The 23,888-nt window shown below is 35.7% G+C and overlaps 1 protein-coding gene and 1 long non-coding RNA gene across 3 annotated transcripts in view; one reads left to right on the top strand and one right to left on the bottom strand.

The window, feature by feature from the left end:
* Window positions 1-23,888, bottom strand: part of LOC149804193 (uncharacterized) — a 110,100-nt gene that overhangs the window by 73,774 nt on the left and 12,438 nt on the right. For both annotated transcript variants that reach the window (XM_089937730.1, XM_089937736.1), the window contains exons 3-6: window positions 10,667-10,726; window positions 7,820-7,888; window positions 4,477-4,525; window positions 3,815-4,026 (exon numbers count right to left, since the gene is read on the bottom strand). In XM_089937730.1, coding sequence (XP_089793856.1) covers window positions 3,815-4,026; window positions 4,477-4,525; window positions 7,820-7,888; window positions 10,667-10,726 — 390 coding nt within the window. The remainder of the gene's footprint in view (window positions 1-3,814; window positions 4,027-4,476; window positions 4,526-7,819; window positions 7,889-10,666; window positions 10,727-23,888) is intronic.
* LOC149804194 (uncharacterized) lies at window positions 1,301-22,550 on the top strand. Its single transcript, XR_016415126.1, has 3 exons — window positions 1,301-1,354; window positions 8,724-8,819; window positions 21,650-22,550. It is a non-coding gene; the product is annotated as an uncharacterized LOC149804194 (long non-coding RNA).

Raw genomic sequence — 23,888 nt, 5'->3', positions numbered from 1 at the left:
TAGAGAATACACTAAATCTGATACAACTTAATGCACGATGCGAATATTGTTTTTGTTCTGATTTCCAATGACAAAAAAGTATAACGTTGTTTTCATGAACCATGCAGGTTTCAGTTAATGGATTTATGTAAACGTCCGCGATTTCGGTTGAACTGAAAAGACTCCGCTGAGTTTAATCTGTGGTGCGCTCGCTAACCCCTCTCGTGTTTCCTGCATTAGTGTAGCTGATAATCCGGATCAATAATCTAGCTCATCAGCTGCAATCTGACCAAAATTAATGTCCTATCTGATGGAAGTTGGCTCCCCTCAATTTGTTTATCCAGTAAGCACGCACCATGCTGGACTGACTGACACCCGCCGGTTTCGTTATCTACGCATCAACTTTTAATACTAAGGAAGGTCACGCGCACTTACTGCGCGATATCAGCTGAGAAACCTCATAAGTTCCAGTCTTTCATTATGCAAGTAAGAAACGATGAAACATTTCGAACGTCGTGAGATAGGTCGAGTCTCGTAATTTATAACATTTGAAGTGGCTACATTTAAGAAAATACACGCAAGCTATCAAATGTAAGAAGGCATGTGATTCTAATTCCTTTGAGCTTCATTTGAATGTACGAGTTTTTAAACCACCAAAAACATCCTGCCGCCTAAATTTTAGCAAACATGCAGTTCATTTGGATAACATCGGATGTTTCTGCCAGACAAGAATAATATGTATATTGGCGCGTTAATTTACAGGGAAAATCGTGCATTTTGTTTTCCGGTCGGAAATATTTTTCGCATAAAAGAAATCGCAGTCTAGCTGGACCACCACAGCTATTTCTACGACTGGACTGACCGTAAGATTGATGGAGAAGTTGTGAATGAAAAACAAAAGTTCGATGCATTCAAAAACAACAGTTCGATGCATTCGCAACTTCTTTTTCAGTCTTTGTTTCGTTCGTAAGTGGTCTGAACGGCATACATTCGAGGTATCGTCCTTAATATTGACATTGAACATGCAGATAACTTATGTGTATATTTCCTATTTTAATACAAGTATTATTTCATAGAATCACGTTGGTCCTCTTAGATATAACTATAAAAAGAGCCAATGTATTTCTTTTCGTGCCAGTGGAAAGCGGTTCACATGAAACAGTTTTTATTTCATCTCTCAGCATCAGTGTTAATGATGAAAAAAGCAAAGGCACCGAAAAGGTTCTAGTGAACTCTGGTTTGCCCTAAATGATAACAAATCTATCAATTTATGCAGCCATTTACTTTACTTTAAGATTAGAAAGTCCCAGATAAGCAAAGATGTAGCCATCAGATATCAGACAACACAGTATGGGATTTCGGTAGGAAGACCGCCGTAAGTATGTATGTATGGAACTTCTGCACTTAATGGGGTTAATTTTCTGTGCGAACATTGTACAGCAACGTAAGGCTGAGTATGAAAATAAACAGGTCTTGCGTATTTAGGCTGCGAATGTGGATATTTGGCTGGAAACATCAATATTGGTGTAAACTTGTAAGTAGATAGCAAAACATTTAAGGAAAGAGGGTTGATTTTAGAAAGAGGTGTTGGACAATAATGATGACGTGAAGCCTTCCAGTTTGATATTGAGTTTAGGATTCATTTGTTTTTATTAAAAGAAATTACTTAAACAGTTGATTTAGTTGAAAAAATATCACAATAGCAGGGAACCTTTGGTTATTTTATTTTACCATAACTGACTTGTTTAATTTGTTTCTATTTATTTCTTGTCATCATATTTTTTGTTAGCCCGGGAAACGGAAATAATGATCTTGAAACATACATTTATTGTGATTTATTCAATTTTAATTTTAAACATCAGATGTAATTATTTAGTGATCACACGCACTTTAACGTACTTGACGATATTGCCACAAAATCACTGTCTATAGACATAAAACCTAGGGTTATTGAAATTTCAAGAAACCGTCGTATCAACCTGTCCTTTTGACGCAAGTGTAACACTTGTATATGCAATGAGCGGTGATATTAATAGGATCGTAGTGAAAATTCAGGCTCACACAGGCTTCTTCTAGGTCAGTGTAGATGATATGTTTGATTGCAGTTCAAGCTGCCAGACGATGAGTACATTATATATCTAAATGTGGACCACACAACACCAGCAGTACATAATTTATACCAGAGTAATGGCGATAAGTTTTCGTACTATTTATGTAAATATTTCATTATAGCATAATTCGCGTAGTGTCTTATCAACACCATTGACGAAAAGAATAAAGTATACAAGACATGTGACGTGGAAGCGACATTATGAAAATATGTTTCTAAACGGATGTGTACTCTTAAACATTAATATACGATTTCTGACAGGTGTCGCACTCCTCAGGGGGCCTCCAGTTTCCATCTTGTTTGCGTCTGGAACCAAAGTAAGATTTCTAAGCTGAACAACCTGAGTTTGTAAACTCTTGTTTTGCCAAAAGCAAATCTCGACATGAAGCCTAGGAGATTAGTCAATTTTCGATAGAGTCGCGGCTTATCAAGTACATTACCTCACTGATCGTGTCAAGTTGTCATCTTGGCATATCAAGTACATTACCTCACTGATCGTGTCAAGTTGTCATAGTGGCCTATCAAGCACATTACCTCACTGATCGTGTCAAGTTCTCATCGTGGCCTATCAAGTACATTACCTCTGATCGTGTGTTGTCATAGTGATATGCTGTCGATATGAACACGCAAATAAAAATGTAAATGAAGTCTTGAGCACTTGAAACTTCAAAGTTAAGTCGAAACTTTACTTAAACAGAATGTGGAAGAGAATGTTTTTACAAAAGAAAGTGGTCTGTACTTCAAAGCCTTGTATCTAACATACATCGCACATATCCGCTGTGTGTCTGTTTCTCTGTGTGTGTGCTTTCGTTTGTGTGAGTACCTTTGGACAATTTAGTGTTTATGGTTGTCTCGATTAACCAACTGGATACCGCAATGTGTTTCAATTAGTTTTGTGTTTTGTTCAATCCTGCCTTTTCGTTAGCAGAATAATTTTTTTTTTTTTTTTTTTTTTTGCGTGTATTGGCTCGGTGAACATGAAATGGCTGAGATGATTTTAGATCAACTGATTTAATATTTCGACCCTTCGGTGGCTTATATGAATTTTGTGCAAAGAGAAAAAAAAAGAAAAGTTTGAATTTAAATTGCAATAAATTATTCGTGAATAAATTGTTTCTTGCGTCTAAATACAGAACAGTGAAATCGATAAATGTCGCAAAATCGTGCATTTATACTGCATTAAATTAATACGTCCATCTAAATACAAAACAGTGAAATCCTATAAAGGAGGAAAATAATAAACTGACATTGCAAGAAATTATTATTTGTGTCTAAATATGGAACAGTGAAATCCTAAAAACGTACTAAAATAATGAATTGACATTGCAAGAAATTAATATTAGTGTCTAAATATGGAACAGTGAAATCCTAAAAACGTAGCAAAAGCAAGAGTACAGAATTAAAGACCGACATGCTAAACACTACGTGGCTGGTTACGCAACGTTTTTATTGACCAATATATCGCCATTATTTTTAATGTACAATTGGATTTATCCCCGAAACCTTGGCGAAGTTATGATCACGTGTGAGTCAACTCATAAACGTTACGTATATTATGATGTTTATCCGAGTTTCATAACTTAAATTTTATATCTTGAAAAAGAGTTGGTAGATCTGAGACTGCAAAATTAACCTTCGATTTTAAAATCATTTTGATTATGTGTTATTTGTGACTCTTGATACAGAGAGAGAGAGAGAGAGAGAGAGAGAGATATCAACCACTACCTGCAGAGTCTCCATCCAGTTTGAAGAAGTATTTCTGTGTAGAATATCCCTTGACATCAATATGTACACGACAAATTGGTCTGCCTCAGGCGCTAGTTTTACCCGGGGTTGTGGCGGCGACCAAAGCATTAATGCTTGCTGTAGGTCTTCTCTCATTATTACCACAGGCTTTTCTGCAAACTCCCAGCTATCATTTCCAGGAAGTACGGTACCTACGAGTTAGAATAATAATCAGAAAGTAAGATAGAAATACCTTTAAGGATATATATATATATATATATATATATATATATATATATATATATATATATATATATATGTGTGTGTGTGTGTGTGTGTGTGTGTGTGTGTTCATAGAAAGATATAAAATAAGCAAAGTATTTGGAACACAGATTATGTTATCTGTAAAATATAATAAAATAACATTAACTAAAACACGCTTTGGTCGAATTCTGTGTTTAAAAAATATTTATTTCAACAAAGAACTTAAATCAGAATTTAAAGATACCTTTGGGATTTAATCCAAAAATTTGACCAGTACTGGTCAGTTCCTTAATATTTGGGTTCCAAATTAAATGTTACACTTGACATGGTATGAAATTTGCTAATCCATACAAAAGTTTCGAGAAATAATTTATTTAAGGAAACAAATCTGTACATACTTGAGGTTGGCGTCTGTACGAAGCTACAGGCAACTTTGCACCCTTGTCTCTGTAACATAAACAATAGCAAATATTAAATGGCTTTGCAAGTTCTTATTTATTACCTGCAAAAGGTTATACACACACACGCACACACAAACACACACATAGCTAGACAGATAGATAGACAGATAGATACAAATACCGATAGCTAGATATATAGATATACGCGTGGACTAACTTGTACTGTTGAACTAAGATATTAACTTAATATTTTCATTTGCACTCATCCAAAATCTTTCCAAAGATGATGATGGTGATGATGATGACGATGACGATGATGATGATAGTTTCGTATGACAAGAATGTCTAACTCATCTAAAAAAATGTTTTCAAGATGATTAAGATTCCTCTGTGTCACATGGATGAAGCAGTATTTCCGTTTTGTGGGATAATGTACACAATTTGTAAAAGAAAAATAGGTATCAACAGCACTCTAAAATTAACAAAAACTCAGATTTATCAAAAATTTAATAATCAAGAGCGCTATCTGCCCTGGTATGTATAGATTGGTTTATATGCATGTGTGTATTGGTATATATGTATGTGTGTATTGGTATGTATGTATGTATGTATGTATGTATGAATGCATCCATGCATGAATGCATGTATGTATGTATGTATATATGTATGCATGAATGCATGTATGTATGTATGTATGTATGTATGTATGTATGTATCTATGTATGTATCTATGTATACGTTTGTAATGGTACATCATTACAATCCTGGTTATGCAGTACCGAGTAAAACATTTGGTAAAAAAAAATGTAAAGCGAACAAACTGATACAATCCTAAGAAAAAAAACCTTGCTTAATAAAAAATAAACATGTGGACACAAACAAAAATACGAATGGCTGAAAAAATGTTTAACAAATAACGTTGCCGTAAGCGAAGCAAACATTTGTTTGGTTGTTAACTTTTCGGACATTGTTCAACTTTGCGACTTTGGAACATAAAGGTTTTTTGAAAATGTGACTCAGACCAATGTTTTTGACAAATTTAAATAGATTAGTACGCCAGTAATTTTTTTTTATTTATCTTCAATAACAGCTATTAGCATCATATTCTTTTAAACCGGAAACAGGATATTCTCTTCAGGATGTTCAATTGTGTACTTATGAGCTCGTTTGATCCGGACTTTAAGCCAATATTAAAAAATTAACGTTACATAAAGTAGATAAAAGCAACTGCTGCAATGCATAAAATACACAAGGATTGTATGATTTAGTGCCATAAAAGCAAGCACAGTACTAAATTGTTTATCATACACTAAAACCGTATACATCTATACTGATCTCATTCTTGAAGACTTGGTTAGTTGGGTTTTTGGTTAACGGTTCTAAACCCTATTATTGTCAATATCATGCCAAGGGAATGGAAGCTAAGTGCCTTTATTTTTAAGGACGCACAGAAGCAGCCAACCTAGCCTTGCCTGAGCGGGTATCGAACCCACGATCTCTTAAATTACGAGTCAGACGCTCAGCTAGGTTACGAACTCTAGCAGCAAAGGTAAAAAAATTACGTTATTCCATGAATCATGACGTTCGATTCGCCTATCCCTTTTAAGAAGGTCATCAATGAACAAGTGACGAGACTGACGAGTATACAGTCATTGATACGTTTGCGAAACATTCTGGATTTATACAAGCAATACCCTAGCGAAAATAAGTCAGTCGTGTAGGCTCTTTATACAAACCGTAACCAAAATATACCGTTGATACTACATTATCGTGGGTGCATCATCATCATCATTTAAATTATAGGCGGTTTCGCCCATACGGGCATGTACGTCTGGCTAATGTCCATAAGCGGACTATTTAACTGATCCCGGGGGGAAGGAATTAAAGCCTCATCCCTTAGGCATTACTGTACATAAAAGGCACTATTTAACTGAGCCGTCAGGTCTTGGGTCAATGTGACTGGCTTCATAGACCCTAGCGACCTGAATGTAAGGCTATACTCGAGTTAAAGGTAGCAATTCAGTCTGCATTAGCTGCGCTAGGTGTCAACCAAGCAGTATGTGACGCCATTTGCGACTGGTCGCCACTATGACGTCACATCGGGACACATAGGTTTTTATTCCCTTGTGAAGGGTTAATTAATTGTTCATGAAGAGAGGGAAAAGTGCATCTCCCTTCATATATTTAATATGTGATATGCACGTTTATTTTACATTATTTATAGATTCTGAAGTACGGCCTATACGTCCTTATAAGTCGATCAAACTGCCAACTACAAAGATCCTGTTCAGCCGTGACATAATGCGCCGGCAGATCAGGCTCTGTGTTGTTTGTTCTACTGATTATTCATATCAAGCTTCAAAGACTCAGATCTGCAAGCGCATTATGCAACGGCAGATCCGGGTCTGTGCAGTTTGTAGGTGGACTCATCTTATAAGCGAGTGCAGACGGTCCGTGCATGCAGATTACACATTTACTTGTGCATGTCATGTGATCAATATAAGATATTTTATTCGGGCATCCAGTGTAGAATATTCCTGTATTGCAAAGGTTCTCTTTCGCAGATCAGTAGAAAAATCTATAATAAATGTTATGACCACCTAATTAGCTGTATTGAAACATAATTAGATAAACCGGAAATGATGCCTCTCAACGAAGCTGTACTCCAATATCTTTTCTGTAAAGAAAGACAAGAACGATACATTTCCATTACATTGCTTTTTCAGTTTTCCATCTTTTGAAATTGTTTCATTCAAATGAACAGAATGTTTCGAGAATTCACGTCCTACTTCTGTCAACGTCTTTCTTAATAAGCACATGAAGTTTTTAAATTAGTTAACTGGATTATCCATACTTTGAGGATTCATTACTGAACATATTTGTCCTCCAAAAAGTTAATGTGGGTCTTGCCAATTCATAATGATATACCGAAAATAAAACACACCTGACGCATAAATAACTTTAATGCTTTATGAAATATAGTGTACAGAATACAACGTACATGAATTTAATGGATTTATTGTTACATGTGTATGTTAGAGTCTCTAATTTCGTAAATAAAATTGAATAGTACTGCTTTTATATAATAGAGCTTTAGTCGGAATTAGGTCCACGCATTGCTGGTTTCGTCGTATTTGGAGAGCCAAGCCGCTGACGTAAGCCTATTTGACAGAATGACAAATCAACGAATACGAGACACTCCCAACGCTAAATGCTACACACTTGACCAATGACATTTTTGTTTTACCATAATGATATACTCTTGATCTCATGTATTTCATCACTTTCACTTGGAATTATCGCTAATGAGAATAATGGAAAGAGAGTACAAGAATCTTACACATTTCTTAATGCACATTTCATCCCATACATTGTAGTTTTCAAACAACAGGCCGCATGTCTCCCAGCACTGAAAAGAAGAAAATACCAGCATGCAGTTATATGGTTTATGTTTTTGGTTTTGTTTTAATATCAGATGAATTACTTAGAGTACAAATTTTAAAATTTTGTATGAAATAAAATACATAACAAGTGAGAGACATTGTTAAAGTTGTTGTTATTGTTCATGTTGTGGGTTTAACACCATTTTCAGCACATAGTAATCTATATGTGGTGCCAAGTATATCTGGCAGAGGAAGAAACCAGAAAAAAACCTGGAAAGAACCAGACACACTGGAAGCTACTGGCAAGCTTTCTCACATAACCATGTTGGCCAAGTCCGAGACTGGAATCCACGGGGATAGAGATAGAGTAAAGTAATATATGTATTTGGAAAGGTTTACATATATTCATAGTGCCTTTGCAGAAAAAATACAACTTATTCATTATGGTTCTTATAATGTCATCGAAGGAAACAATTCCTAGACAGTGATGTTTGTGGAAAGTGTGTGTTTTATCAAAAATACCGAGTATTTGGAATATTTCCAACCGTTATTTGAAATAATTCTAAAGATACTGCTGTTAATAATTTTATTTCGGGACGGCCATTACGGTTCGAGTAGGAAAAACGGATTGCGACCAGTACATTCCTGTACGAATAGGTTGAAATGATAACGACTTGTTTGCTTTAAAAAGTATCTGTTCAACACATAATAGTGTACTGGACATACATTGTTGGTATGGTGCTATAACAATTCTCGTTTTTTATTGTTTTTCTTTCTTTGTCGTTTGTAACAATACTGTTTGCTGAACTAAACATAAACGTTGGGTTTGCTTACAGTCCTGCTAACATTTCTCAATCACAGAATAAAGTCCCAACGGACTGTGAAGCGGATCTGAAAGGATTATCAGAATGTTTCAAGTTCTTTTCCGCAACGAACAAGACACTGACACGCAATCAGGTATGCATCATTTAGAATAGGGCAACCTGTGTAACAAATGTTTTGTCAGTTTCATGAACTGCACTTGGTCACGTGAGATTTACATATTTACGTGCCTGTCAAAATCTGTGTATACACACTGAACCATAGTAAAATGTAGCTCCCTGGTCATATTGGACGGCAAAGAGCAAATTTTGCGACTGATAAGAGCGCTGTTTTCTGCAACGTTTGCATATCAGATCTAAAACACATGCAGAATACATCATTTGACAAGAGTCTGATAATTTTAAAGAGCGATTTCAAACCGATGTAGGGAGAAATATTTTTGAATATATGGAGGAGTTTGGATCGGAGAAACGAAATACTCTGAAAACATGTGAGGGTATGAAAGTTAACAAAGATATTTTTTCAACATGAGTATCGTTATTTAACTAATTAACCCGTTTAGTAGATACCTCCAAGATAATAAACCAAAAGAAGATACACTGGTGAGGTCCTTAAGATAAATTATTGAGTATAAGGTACCACAGTCACAAAAATGATTTTGGGCTAGAGTTAGGATTCATGTTATAAAAGAAAAGTGGGGGATTTATCCAAGAAATCGAGGTATAAGGTGAATGTATCTGAAAATGTTAAACGAACGTGATAAAGTCCCCTTCGACCCATAGTTGTGATTCGAGGATAATGTTCGACGAACGTGATAAAGTCCCTTTCGACCCATAGTTCTGATTCGAGTGTGTTGGACGAACGTGAAGAAGCTCCTTTCGACCCATAATTGTGATTCGAGGATAATGTTAGACGAACACGAAAAAGTCCACTTTGACCCATATATTCTGATTACAGGCCATATGTTCATCTACATGATAATGAGCTTTTTACTGGGGTACGCAAAATATTGTAATACATGCTTTATATATATATATATATATATATATATATATATATATATATATATATATATATATATATATATATATGTATGTATGTATGTATATATACCTCACGCTATAAATCTTCTAACAAATTAATATTTGTTGTATCTGTTCAAAAGAATATATATATATATATATATATATATATATATATATATATATATATATATATATATATATATATATATATATATATATATAACTCTGACAGCGGTAAAAAGAAAAAATAATTCTTGCTTAAAATTGTGTTCTCTCAGAATATTAATAAATAATTAAATAAATCTATACTTTATGTATTGTTCTTATTTGGTCGTTTCCAGATTTGTGTTCCTATGCTTACTGTATGGGCAAATTGCAAATTTACATCAAAACACAACTTCAGAAATGAAACAAAAGAAAATTGTTATTTTCATTGTTTCTCAATCTCTATATGTAAGGGAATCACGTGCTGGGACATTACAAAAAAGTAACTTGCATGTTGTAGGCGGTGAGATAAACTCCAGTCTTTTCAAAATTTTCGAAACGAAAAACTGAAAGCGGATATTTTTTACATACGGCAAATTCATTGTACCCCCAAGACAACCCAAGGTAATCAAGAGCAAGAAACAAATTTTTTGAATAAAATTACAGATCTAGCCATATGAGTGTAGGGATATGAAGTTCAAAGACTAATAGATATTTATTACAACATGGATCTGGCAATCTCCCTGTTTTGTTAATCGATGTACTACACAGTTAAGACTCTACATTTTAATTGCTCTTCGGATTGACTTCAGAATATCTGAACCGAAGAGGATTCTGATGAGTTGTTGATGAGCACAGAGCTGTTTTTGAGGGGGAATGGTTTGAAAAGATCAACTCCACCCAACAGATTTATTCTAAAGAAAAGAAACACAAACCAAATATCAAAGTTTCTTTAAATACTAATTAACTTACCGTTTGGCAGTTTTTGTTCTCTTCACATATGTCACTAGTCACTTTGTCCGGCTTCAAAAACTGCAAGAAAAAGAACATTTTTAAAAAAAACTTTATATTTGTTATGGAATAAATATTAATAGATGAAATTATGCCCAACATGTTCTAATCGAAGCATTAAAAGAAATAATTATTCTGCAGATTGTCCTGAAATCCACCAAAGCGTATATTTGCATATCGATTAAAAAATCGCCTGAAACAGTGATTTAAGATTTTAACGTTGTTGTTTTTTTCTTCTGAGTTTATCGTGGTATAAACTGTCATTTGCCGACTCGCACAGCAAATAACGCCCGACGATCGTTATGTAAGCTGTGTGAGTTGGCAACAATGTTTATACCAGGATAAACTCTGAAAAAAACAACGTTAAAGTCTTATAATTGAAATTTAAATTATTCATTATATTATTTTGTTTGCATCATTAAAAAACAGAAATCTTAATTGAGCGTAGTAATACATGTTTGGGGTTTTCTGTTACGTAGCTATTCATAGCACTTGGGAATGTCCTGCTTTATCGTAATAAGGTCATCATAATACCAGTCCTTCAACAAATGAAAACCAAATTTATTCAGTTATTTTAATTTTTAAAAAATGTTAGAATGTTCTTTTCCTTTAATGCTTACTTCGTGTCTGCCTTCACTTGCAGTGTTTATATTATGCTGTACACGTGACTCTATTTATAGAAGTGGGTATTCTTTAATAAAAAAAAGTAGTTCTCCTTACAGTTTATACAGAAATAAACGAGATTCATTTGATCACGTGGTAACATTCTGACCAATGTAAATGTTACTTTCCTTTACCAGCTACTGGCATTGCAATTATTACTAATTTGATTTGTGAAATACCTGTATTAGAAAAAAAAATATTGATTAGTCTCGCCAGCTAACCTACATTTAATTCCCCAAATTTATTTTGAATTTAAGTTTTATTTGGTATTATTATGTTCCATTTACTGATTTCTTCATGGCAGCTTTTGATGTAATGCGTCAAGTGAAAGGCTTACGTATGCATCCTAAATGCTTTGTTGCGAAATCATCCTGTAATGTTCAGACCTCTATATGCTCTGTCATGACTGCTTGGTTAGGCTAGAAGTTTTACGGCAAGGGATAGCTATTTATTTCCCAGGCAATTGGAATGAAGTGCTTTGCCCAAAGACATATCCCAGTGCCCGACCTTGGCTAATCGGATGGTAGGATTCGAACCAGCAACAAGCTAACTAGCCGCTGAACCAGTATGCCTACTGGCACCCTTACTGGCCTTTTAAAGCATATATATAGATATGGAGAGAGAGAGAGAGAGAGGGAGAGGGAGTATACGTAATGCTGAAACACACGGATAGACCATGTTTAAGATATAACATGTCTGCCTCCCGAAATGTTTTATAAAATAATTAAACAAAAATAGCAAAATCACATGGCGCAAATAAAAAGTAGTATTGACCCTGTCGGTATAACAATAATGGTTTTAAATTCAATCATGTCGGTATAACAATAATGGTTTTAAATGGTTTTAAATTTAATCATGTCGGTATAACAATAATGGTTTTAAATTCAATCATGTCGGTATAACAATAATGGTTTTAAATTCAATCATGCACGAACTTTAAGAAACCATTTTTCGCAAAAGGGTGCCATACAATCGCCCAATTCGGAGCATAGGTTAACATGTAGTACCAAAATCATTTTTAATCAGTTTTACAGTGGGTTTACTCCTGTACATAAAGCTCTGGAAAGGAAAAGATAGTACAAATCACATAAAGATGTAAACGATGGGAACTTTTAATATATACTCTATCTTGTTGGCGTGATAAATTCCATCGTTATGTCGGCTCGCTGATGGGGTTAAATATCGCCCGGTAAACGGTATGGAGCAAAGGAATCAAGAAAGAGCGCTTTAGAACTCAGGATTGAATTTGATGACAAGCACCGCACGAGGTTTTCTTTGAACGACGCCCTACTTGTCTCTGATACAACGTATCAGATGGACGATTATCAAACTCGAGAGTTTAGCTGGCATATGTTACACATGCTACCCTATGTGCCAACTTGGTAGTACGTTTCGAGGTATCAGACAATTTTAACGGGCTTGTGTAACATTTTCATGTTTCCTATTGTTCATAATTGCTCGTATAGAGAAAAGAAGAACGAATAACGTGAAACTTGCTGACAAAAGCCAACCCATTATGAAAACAGGGAAACACATGGTACGGTGTTGATATGATACAATTGTAGCAGAGGAGTAGAAAGCCATCTGTTAAATAGAAATTTTAAGTAGTGCTTGTTATATTTGATGACCTTACTATCAGTGTGCTGACGAAAAAAGGAGCTAGTTTAGCCGTCTAAGTGTGACATTAAATATTGTGTTCAAACTATTGCTTGCCTGCATACATAATTAATGTTATTAAACCATATTGAAACTGCTGGGAAAACAAAGGGTGTCATGAGCATATTTACGATATCCCTTTCTCAAAGACTTATCATTTCTAAATATACACAAAACTATTCCTTTATTCCTATCCGCTTTTACGAATAAAATTGTTTTGATGCAGTGACTGACGACCGATTTATTCGTCAAAGGTGTATTTCTACGCTAAGGAATATAGTAGGTTACGTTGGTTTAAAGGCAAGCATAGGTATTTGAACAACAACATGCACTCTTTACCAATGACTTTTTGCCTATATCACATACATACTTTTCAGCTGCTAATATGACCAAAAAATTATTATTAACAAGTTTCCCCGGATTTCGATTCCTTTTCTGGAAATGGGTTGTCAAGGCAACAAAAAAGCATAGTTTGTGTTCAATGTGTATGATATTGCAATGCGCGTGTGATGAATACTGTACTATATATATATATATATATATATATATATATATATATATATATATATATATATACAGCCATTATAAGTCGGACACCTAGCAATGCATCCATTATAACACAAATTTCGAAATTTGAAAATAAAGTCTACAACTGCGCAATTGCTTATCACTCTCTTCGTAAATGGATGTCACTATGGAAGAAAGTGGACTCCAAACTATATATATATATATATATGAATGCCGAACTAGACATTTACTAGGTATGATATTTTACCATCATCATCTTGTAATTATCATGTGATGCCGTTCAAATGATACTGCTTTAAATATATATATTTATTCCGTTGTTTTCCATTTATAATCATTTCGTCAACTTAGTGCTACTGCACTATTGTTCACATACGTTTCGTTTTATAAACCCAAGACCAAAACAAGATCACGTGTCAGATACTATTCTGCCGGAAATAACATAATTGCATAATATTCAGAATTACAATAAGAGCATGCTTTGGACATAAAAAGAGCAACGATCGGATAGCGACACCATCAACAAAGGGGACAGCAACATTAAGAACAGTACGGAAATAAAGTTCAACAATTAAACACCAGGAATAAATACACGCGATTATGTAATAACGTATTCATTCAAAACAAAGAAATCAGCTTATAAAAATGAAAATATGTCGACTTCATCTTGCTGCCTGGTACGTAATATTGAATCTTCACATGCTAGATGACAGATATGGGGTCTTAGCATATCACAATACAAGGAAACGTCTTCATCTGTCAACCGACCACTGTGTGTTAGCCTGCTTCGCGTTTCCAAGGAGAAACATTATGTAACTTAAAGGGCATTGGCATTTTGAATCTTGGCATGGAAATCAATGATATGACAGTATCTTCAGATTGACGATCTAAACGTTTTCTTTCTTTCTCTTTTTTTCTTTCTTAAAACGACCAATGATTAACGTGGAATAATGATTAACATGGAATATCTTCTACGACAAGCTAAAGAGGAGCACCTTGCAATTTTCATTCCATATAACTCTTTCATCCAGTTCAAGTTGAAATTAAGACGAACGTCTTCAAATCAAATCATTTTGAGAGCCTGACAAATTTATAAACAATTCGTGACCCCCAACCCCACCTTCCGAAATTTACATGGTCGGTCCCTTATCTGAAGGATGTACAGTGAACATTTATCCAGAAAGATGTGCGGTTCTGTCCCATGGCTTGTTATAAATATATTATCACATACAAATTAAACTGCGGTAGTTCAGTTCTTAAATCCCGCGTCTCCTGCGTGCGCCAGGGTCAGCTGCCGCGGCGTGACCTCGAGAACGGCGCTTAGCTTTCTTTTCCCTAGACATTATATCGTCAAAACACGTGTTAATAGTGCGGTGGAACAATGTATAAAAAGACCCAAATTCACAAACAATACTACATATAACGTACCGTAAGTGAAATGAAAATAGATTTGCGAAAGACACGGCTGAAGTAGAAACTTGTTAAACTAAATGAATTAACTCTTTCTCTTTAGAACTGGCCGACTTCAGAATGCGACACTGGTTAAAATAATTATAATGGCAGCTTTAGACTTACTTTAACACCATGAGGTTTTTGTCAGACTAAATAAATAATACAATCCCTAGATTCTGGTTGGGCCAGTTGCTAAAATGCATTTACAAGTTTCAAAAGAGGCGGCGCATTGAGTTTATATAACATGGTTGAACGTATCGATATCTTTTTTATAAGCCATATCTCTCGGCGGGAATAACATTCTGCGGTATAAATTGTTAGATGATCGGTCCGATTTTTAGATGTAGGTTACAAACATCTGTTACATTATATACCAGTATAAACATCTGTTACATTATATACCACTATAAATATCTGTTACATTATATACCAGTATAAACATATGTTTTCCTTTATATGCCTACACCTATTAGCGACTGTAACCACCCCCACCCCATATTCATTCGAAAGATTATAAAAACGCGCACCAGCGTGAGAGTTTATTTTCGTTGGATTGAGGGATACTACGTGTACCAGTATAAAGGTCATAAAACAGAGCATGCAAGCTGCAAGATGGAAATTTCTCCTATCTTAAGGGAAGTATTATCAACATATTTTATTCGTGTTGTATCGGTAGTTAGGTCAGATTCGACTAGGATTACACCATTCAGCGACAGACAGCGTGTGCTATCAGCATCTACTTTGCTACCAGATGCCAAGCTGGGTTATCGGACGACATACGAGTGTCAAGCCAGTTTACCACTACATTTGGAACAAGTTACCTTTTTACACAGACTTGTCACGTGTGTGTGTGTGTGAGAGAGAGAGAGAGAGAGAGAGAGAGAGAGAGAGAGAGAGAGACGGGGAGGGGGTATTACTATTACAACCATAGATAGCTCAGTAGCCAAGAGCATCATTGTACTGCACAAGTCTCTCTCTCTCTCTCTCTCTCTCTCTCTCTCTCTCTCTCTCTCTCTCTCTTATAACAGCACAGATTTAACCTTGGTAGTATTTTCGTCTCTAGAGAATCAGATGAGCTGTTGAATTATGGGAACTATGTTGCCCACATCCTCTCGTACTAACCAGTTAGGGAGGTAAAGAGACTGCAATTAAACAATACAGGTGTTAACCTTTAATTTGGATCGTATTACTCTTGTGGGGGGTCATTTCTTTTTTCATTTTGTTTCTATGAAACTAATGACGAAAAACAGTTGCAAGAGACAAATAATTATCAACCATTTACTGTCTCGCAAATTCCATAATCATTTTATTTTTATATACACTCGAACATGAAAGAAATTAGAGGCATGTTTTGATGTGTCCCGTACGCATATTATTAAACTCGGGAGTGGGGGTGGGCCAACGCGATTCGCATTGCGAGTCCTAGTTAGAGTCAGTGGTGGTAGTCAATGTTCTTCTCAGGCTTTTCATTTCTTCGTCCTCAATGAAAGGGTCACTATATTGAAACACTTATTTTAAAATTAGACACTGAAAATTCATGGTTAAAACCATGTTGACGAACTCATTTTTTATTATTATTTCAAATTATTGTATCACGGCGGCTTTCTCGTCCGATCCTTCTCGTGTTCTCAATTCAGGAAATGTACATAACAGCGCAGTGGCCATATTGTAAGTGCTTTTTCTTCAGAACAGTATTTGACCTAAATAAACAAGTCACTCATTTTGTTATCCAATACTATCAACGAAACTATACTGTGCTGAAGTCAACAATATGGATGCAATTTTAAAGAGCACTATATGGATTCAAATGGACTGAAACATTCCTTATGTCGTAGGATGACATGTTGAATTTCGTCAGCAGTATTAATTCATGTTGGACAATAGAAAGAGTCAGAACTATTCCTTCCCTTTCTTCTTTCTCTGTATCGTTGTCTCTTTCTCTGTATCGTTGTCTCTTTCTCTGTATCGTTGTCTCTTTCTCTGTATTGTATCGTTGTCTCTTTCTCTGTATCGTTGTCTCTTTCTCAGTCTTTCTTGGGAGGAACATTAAAAATAATGCAAAAGGTAACGCTCGTTTTATCAGCGTGTTATCCCTCACTCATTACAAAAGATCAAAAGATACACTGTATTTCATTACATATTTATATTTAGAATGATTTTCACTTCAATAGAAAGAATGATCAGCATATTGGTTTTCATGTTTACCCCGACCCAGAGTAGCCAGTTTGAAACATGTATAATCAAGGTAATTCTGACGGGTCATTGTTTGATGTCGAACATTGCCGAAGGCTAGCACTAATCCGTTACGTAAGACTGTTGTGGCTAGAACAGAAGAACCGGACATCGGAGTTGCGAGGCGCCCGATAGCCAGTTATCACCTAGGTGTCGAAATGTTCCCAGATCAAAAGAAATTGCATGAAGAAGTTGGAGTGTCCTAACTTCTTTCCCCTGCAAATAGACAGACAGGTTGAACTGGCCGCTAAGACGATTGGACAGGGGCACAGCGCCACCCAATCAGAATCGAGATGGGGGGGGGAAGACCTTGATTTGGGTAGAATGATATCCCTGCGTTTTCCGGCAAAAGTTAGTTCGCTGAGAGAAATTACCCAGAGAAGAGGTTAGCGTAACTCCGAATAGCCATTCGTTATTGGCGGGAAAATCTTAGAGCGGGAAATTCTAAGTACAGAAAGCTTCAAAAGGTCAGTAGATATTTGTTCGGTCTTTGTGGAATGCGACTGCATTTTAATTGTAGGTCGTATGTATACTTTATTAGTACTAGAATCATAGTACGAAGAATTACTTTGTTTTGTTAATATGTTTGCATATTTTGAAGAAATGAGTTGATATTTGTAAAGAATTATATAGCTTGCCAACCGTCGTAAGAGTTAATATTGTAATTTACTATGTGGGTATTTTATAGTAGACTAACACATATGTTCATATGATTATAGATTTTGCCATTGTTGAATATTTGTAATGTACAGACATGCGTCTGATTTTGTCAGATTGTAGTACGATGAGATTAAATATATATGTGTATATACTGACGTGACGCAATGTATTGATGTCTGTATAACAATTCGCTGATACTGTGTTATTACGCCATTGTTTACCCTGCAAGAAGTGTGTGGGAATTTCGATGTGTATGCATGCGTGGCCGAAACAGTGATAGCTGTCTGATGGTTAATTGTCGTTATAGTGTGAGGTGAGGTTCGATAAAACATTTGTTAACGCCTTGTGGTTTTTCACAGGAAGCTTTGAGGGACAGACCAGTTAAAGTTTGGTCCCGTTGTCTCGGATAGAGAGACGGAGGAAAGGAGGAAAAGAGAAGAAAGGACAGAACTCAGGACAAGTTGAAGTCTAGGAGCGAATTGGAGGAGGAGATAGTAGAGACGGAGGAAAGGAGAAGAAAGGAGAGAAGTCAGGAGAAGTTGAAGTCTGGGAGCGAAATTGTAGGAGGAGATAGTAGAGAGGGAAACGGAGACAAAGGAGGAGTTAGAGGAACGGAAAGAAGGAAGGAATCAGCGGGAAAGAAATAGATGAGTAGATGCAAGGACGGGGGAAAATCGAACTCACACTGTAAATCACGGGATGAATTAGGCTGTCACTTGGTCGAGGGAAAGACGAGTGATTGGAAGTTATCGTTTTAAATTATCACATTTATTAAATTGTTATTGATTGAATTTCATCTTCGTGTTCTCTATAATTTAACCGTTGGCATTGCTGACTGGGGGATCAGAGCTGTAAATCTACATCATCACTAATTGAACTTTCTAACCTAACGAGCCAGGGTGGAACTTTTAATTTAATTTAATTAAATTATATTGGGAGAACCCCACCCCAATACGACAGAACGTCACATTGGTTTTGTGTTGGTTCATTTTTTTAAAAATGCTTTTCTTATACAGTGTTTCAGTTTGACGCACTTTATTATGGGCGTTTAAAATACGAAGACTGATATGCAATGCCCTGTGTACGCCTGTGCGGTATATGTATGTAATAAGACCATTTTCCCTCTCAACAACCAAGATGCATGACTCGGTATACACCTGACACAGGTACTTACATGCCCAGTTGGCAAGTTCTGCCTCAGTAACACCAGAGTTGAAGCCTTATCAAAAAGTCTTGTATAAAGGGACTGCGCTATATCAAGAACCGTTGCCGCAGAGCTTTTATCACAGCCCCGTAAGGGATTTCTACAATGAGATAGGTACTGTGTGTGTGTGTGTGTGTTAAGGAAATGTATGCAGCACTTTATCTTTGAAACAAAAACAGTGGCATTTACTAGTTGTTTCTTTTGTCAGAGATGCCCTTCCCGCCCCACCTCTTAAACGAATAAATACATTTAAATTTTTAAAAGTTTAAAATGTCATCTTATAACAAAGCTAATAGGCAAGACCAAAATATTATAGCAATGTAAAATAGAGTGAATATATAAACGTCCCAAACTCTTAATGCAAGTCTGGGTTCTAGCCTTATGGCCCTAATACTCGTTTTCGCCTGAGAGGCACATTATTACATTTTTGTTTGCATTTGTAGACTTATTTTCATGTATGATTTTCATATATCATACTTGTAATGTAATCTCAGCAATGTACAAAAGACAACTTTATTAAAACTGCCAATTGTAATTTATATGGATTTGCAAGAACCAGTTTTAATACTCATATCATCAAAACTAATATTAATTTCCATATATTTACCACCACCACTACCCCAAAAATATAATTTCTCATAAAACATGCTTCCGTAACAGGTCATGACAGGAGAGAAAAATATGAACGTATGTACAGTTCAAAAGAAAGAGAGAAACAGACAGACGGACAGATGGACACATACTTATTTAAGTACGAAATACATGCAACGACAATGTTTCTTTGTTTCCTTCTCTTGTTACACAAAATTTTGAATTACTTTCACATAACACAAGCAGAATCACAAGAATCTGGTTTAAAATTTGTTCTTTTATTTATATAGGAATCTTAGTATGAAGAAGTCAAACATTGAAAAGCAAAACGAACTCTGTAATATTCTAGTCATCTACGGTATGTTCTTTATTTCTATTATATTCGTCTACTGTTGGCAATTCATTTATACTCTAATTGTCAACGGTATTCACTTTATTTATATTCCAATCGTCAATTGTATGCAATTCATATATACTCAAGTTATCTACGGTATACAATTTATTTATATTCTAGTCGTCTTCGGTATACACTTTATTTATATTCTAGTCGTCTTCGCTATACATTATATGTATCTTCTAGTCGTCTATGGTATACACTTTATTTTTATTCTAGTCGTCTTTGGTATACAATTTATTTATATTCTAGTCGTCTACGGTATACACTTTATTTATATTCTAGTCTTCTACGGTATACACTTTATTTATATTCTAGTCGTCTTCGGTATACACTTTATTTATATTCTAGTCGTCTAAGGTATACATTGTATGTATCTTCTAGTCGTCTACGGTATACACTTTATTTATATTCTAGTCGTCTACGGTATACAATTTATTTATATTCTAGTCGTCTATGGTATACACTTTATTTATATTCTAGTCCTCTTCGGTATACAGTTCATTTATATTCTAGTCGTCTACGGTATACATTATATGTATCTTCTAGTCGTCTATGGTATACACTTTATTTATATTCTATTCGTCTACGGTATACAATTTATTTATATTCTAGTCGTCTATGGTATACAATTTATTTTTATCCTAGTCATCTACGGTATACTCTTTATTTATATTCTAGTCGTCTAGTTTATGCAATTTATTTATATTCTAGTCGTCTACGGTATACAATTTAGTTTTATTAAAGTCATATATTGTATGCAGTTCATGTATACTCTATCTGTCAACGGTATACAATTTATTTATACAAATAATAGGAATATAAATAATATTCCTATACTGACCTCACTACCCGATCAATTTATCTGAAAATAATTAAAACACTGGAAACAAGTTTATTCCTACTCATTCAAATGCACAAGTCCGAATGATACAGCTTAATGGTTCATATCACATAGCTAGATTGGTTTATCCAGTCAAGAGATAGCCAGCTAGGTTTATCAAGAAAAGAATCAGCAAAATAAGCTTATCCAATATTTTTGTTAGCCATCTAGACTTATCCAGTAAAGAGTTCGCCAAATAAACTTATCCGGTAAAGAGTCCGCCAAATAAACTTGTCCAGTAAAGAGTCCGCCAAATAAACTTATCCAGTAACGAGTCAACCATATAGGTTTATTCAGAAAAGAATCAGCCAGATAGAATTTGCGTGATGTGTGGGAGTAACAAGCTGGGGAATATAGGGATGCATTTTACAAAAACACTATAGTCAAAAATTTAATTCTGTATCTAAGTCAGAAACTAAATTAATTATCCTTGTGGCAACAAAAGCTGACAGACTTCTGAATCTTCTAAAAATGGCCACAGTTTTAGTCCAATCCCAATTTGCTGGATTATTTAATTAGACGTATAAAAAAAACTCGCGAACATATTGGTTCCCGAAATTTTGGAATTGCGATATCCCTTCTGTGAGCATTATAACAGCTAAAAGAAAACCCCATCTGGCAACAAACCGACCTTTCCCAAGTTTTATGAGTCTGAGACACTTTTGCTTTGTATACTTTCAGGTCATGTCAGTTCCTACTCCAGCCTGGACCACTATGGATGCCGCTTCATTATTTACGGATGCCTGCTGTAGGGCAATAAATCTGTCAAATCAATCGTATCCAGAACAAGAATCAAAACAATATCAATTAATAGCCTTCATGGTAGACTGTCTGGTATTGTTTACACTTCATCATCATTTGCCAATTAAACAACCTAGCCCAGAGTTTAGGTTACGGAAAAAATTAACATCGTACAAGTTTTCTTGGAATGAGTTTAAATCAATACTTAATGTTAGGGGTATTGGAAATGTCTGAGAGGAAATTGCAGCAAAGGTATTTGAGCAGGTTTTTTGGGAGGTACGCAGAAAAAAGGTTATGTCCTCAATCCATTGCGGCAGAGGCGCACTAACGGGGAGAGGGCGAAAGGGAAATCGGGCGGCGCTAAAGGTCTTGGGGCGTCAAAACTCCGCGTGCCTGAGGGCTTGGGGCGCTAAAACTCAATTGGACCACATCGTTGCCACTGGCGCCATTTATCCATAGTAGGCCACTCTATTGCGGAGATTATAAAAGCATTTGAAGCTAATTAAAATATTTCCATTACCTTTATAAAGTAAATGTTATTAAACATATCCAATCAGACCTTGCCAACATGTATGGTTTCAGAAAAAACAAAGTACAATTAAAAATCTGTCTAAAGTTTGACGACTTTCAGGCTAGAACTAGAATTTTGGCGCCAAAAACAAACATCTCTGATATGTGTGACAACATTGAATTTGCACAGACAGACAGCACTATTATGAACTGCAACAAAATAACTTTGGCTGTCTTTTGGAAAGGTGTTGTTATTAAGTATATTTAATATATTTCTCTTTCATCAGTTAACAACAACTGCGTGAACATCTTGGATATTTTTTTGTTTGTTACGGAGTTGACAAATTAAATTTTGGTTTTTCTTCTTCACTTTTCAATTATAACCCATTGATGGTATCTCAAGAAAGGTGACTTGGACTAAGTCTACGAGTGCTTCGGTTCAAACCCTCATATAGTATAACGGGGGAGGTGACTTGGACTTAGTCCGGGAGGGCTTCAGTTCAAGTGGCCTTATAGTCTGCGAAGACTTCAATTCAAGTGACCTTATAGTCTAGGGGACTTCAGTTCAAGTAGCTTTATAGTCTGGGAAGGCTTCTGTTTAAGTAGTAGTATAGTTTGGCGGACTTCAGGTCAAGTCGTTTTATAGTCTGGGACGGCTTCAGTTCAAGTAGCTGTATAGTCTGCAACGACTTCAGTTCAAGTAGCCTTATAGTCTGGGGGACTTCAGTTCAAGCAGCCTTATAGTCTGGGGGACTTCAGTTCAAGTAGCCTTATAGTCTGGGCGACTTCAGTTCAAGTAGCCTTATAGTCTGGGGGACTCCAGTTCAAGTAGTCTTATAGTCTCGATGCCGAGAAGATGCAGCTGGAACAACCGGTTAATCACGCTGATCATGGCCGTTATGAACGTTTCATAATTAATTTAACCTGACTTTGAATATAGTAACAGGCACACGCTATAAGTCATTATGCATATGTTGACAACAACTGAATTATTTGGATGATTGAGCGACATACTCGTTATCCATGAGTCCCTGGTACTATCCCCGCCCAGACCAGCTATTTGTATCTTTGTTAAATTATCTTAGCTCCCAGTGTATCGAAATATTGTCTATATGTTGAAAGTGCTGTTAAAATCCAACCAACCATTCACCGCACACCTGGACAATAGAAGGACATGAAGGAAATCCAATCCACCTTTTGCTGCACCTAAACAGTAACAGAACTGGAGGCAGTGGTGCGCGCAAACGTATTTGGGGGTTGGGGATTGGAGGGGCAAACATGTATAGGTCATGTGTTAAGTTTTACGGATGTAGGCCAAAACATGTTGGAGGAGAAATACGGGGGTGGGGGTGGCAATTACCCCTCCCCTCCTTGTCCCTATGTGTGGGCGCCCATGACATGAGTTACGCAAATAGCAACTAATAACATGAGTTACGCAAACAGCAACCAATAACATGAGTTTACGCAAATAGCAACCAATAACATGAGTTACCCATACAGCAACAAATAACACGAGTTAAGCAAATAGCAACTAATAACATGATTCAAAGTCTATTTCACAGCTTCTTTTGAAAACTTGTTATGCCGTTGTCTATTTGTTTTTAGTTAACGAAAGTGTTGCGTTATTCGGTTCGTTCAAACGAATAAAAAACAGAAAATAAGGTAATAT

The sequence above is a fragment of the Sinohyriopsis cumingii genome, chromosome 2, assembly GCF_028554795.1.
Source record: "Sinohyriopsis cumingii isolate HCF-2022 chromosome 2, ASM2855479v2, whole genome shotgun sequence".
Lineage (NCBI taxonomy): Eukaryota > Metazoa > Mollusca > Bivalvia > Unionida > Unionidae > Sinohyriopsis > Sinohyriopsis cumingii.
Note: the sequence above shows the minus strand (reverse complement) of the source record. Positions and strands in the feature narration are given on the sequence as shown.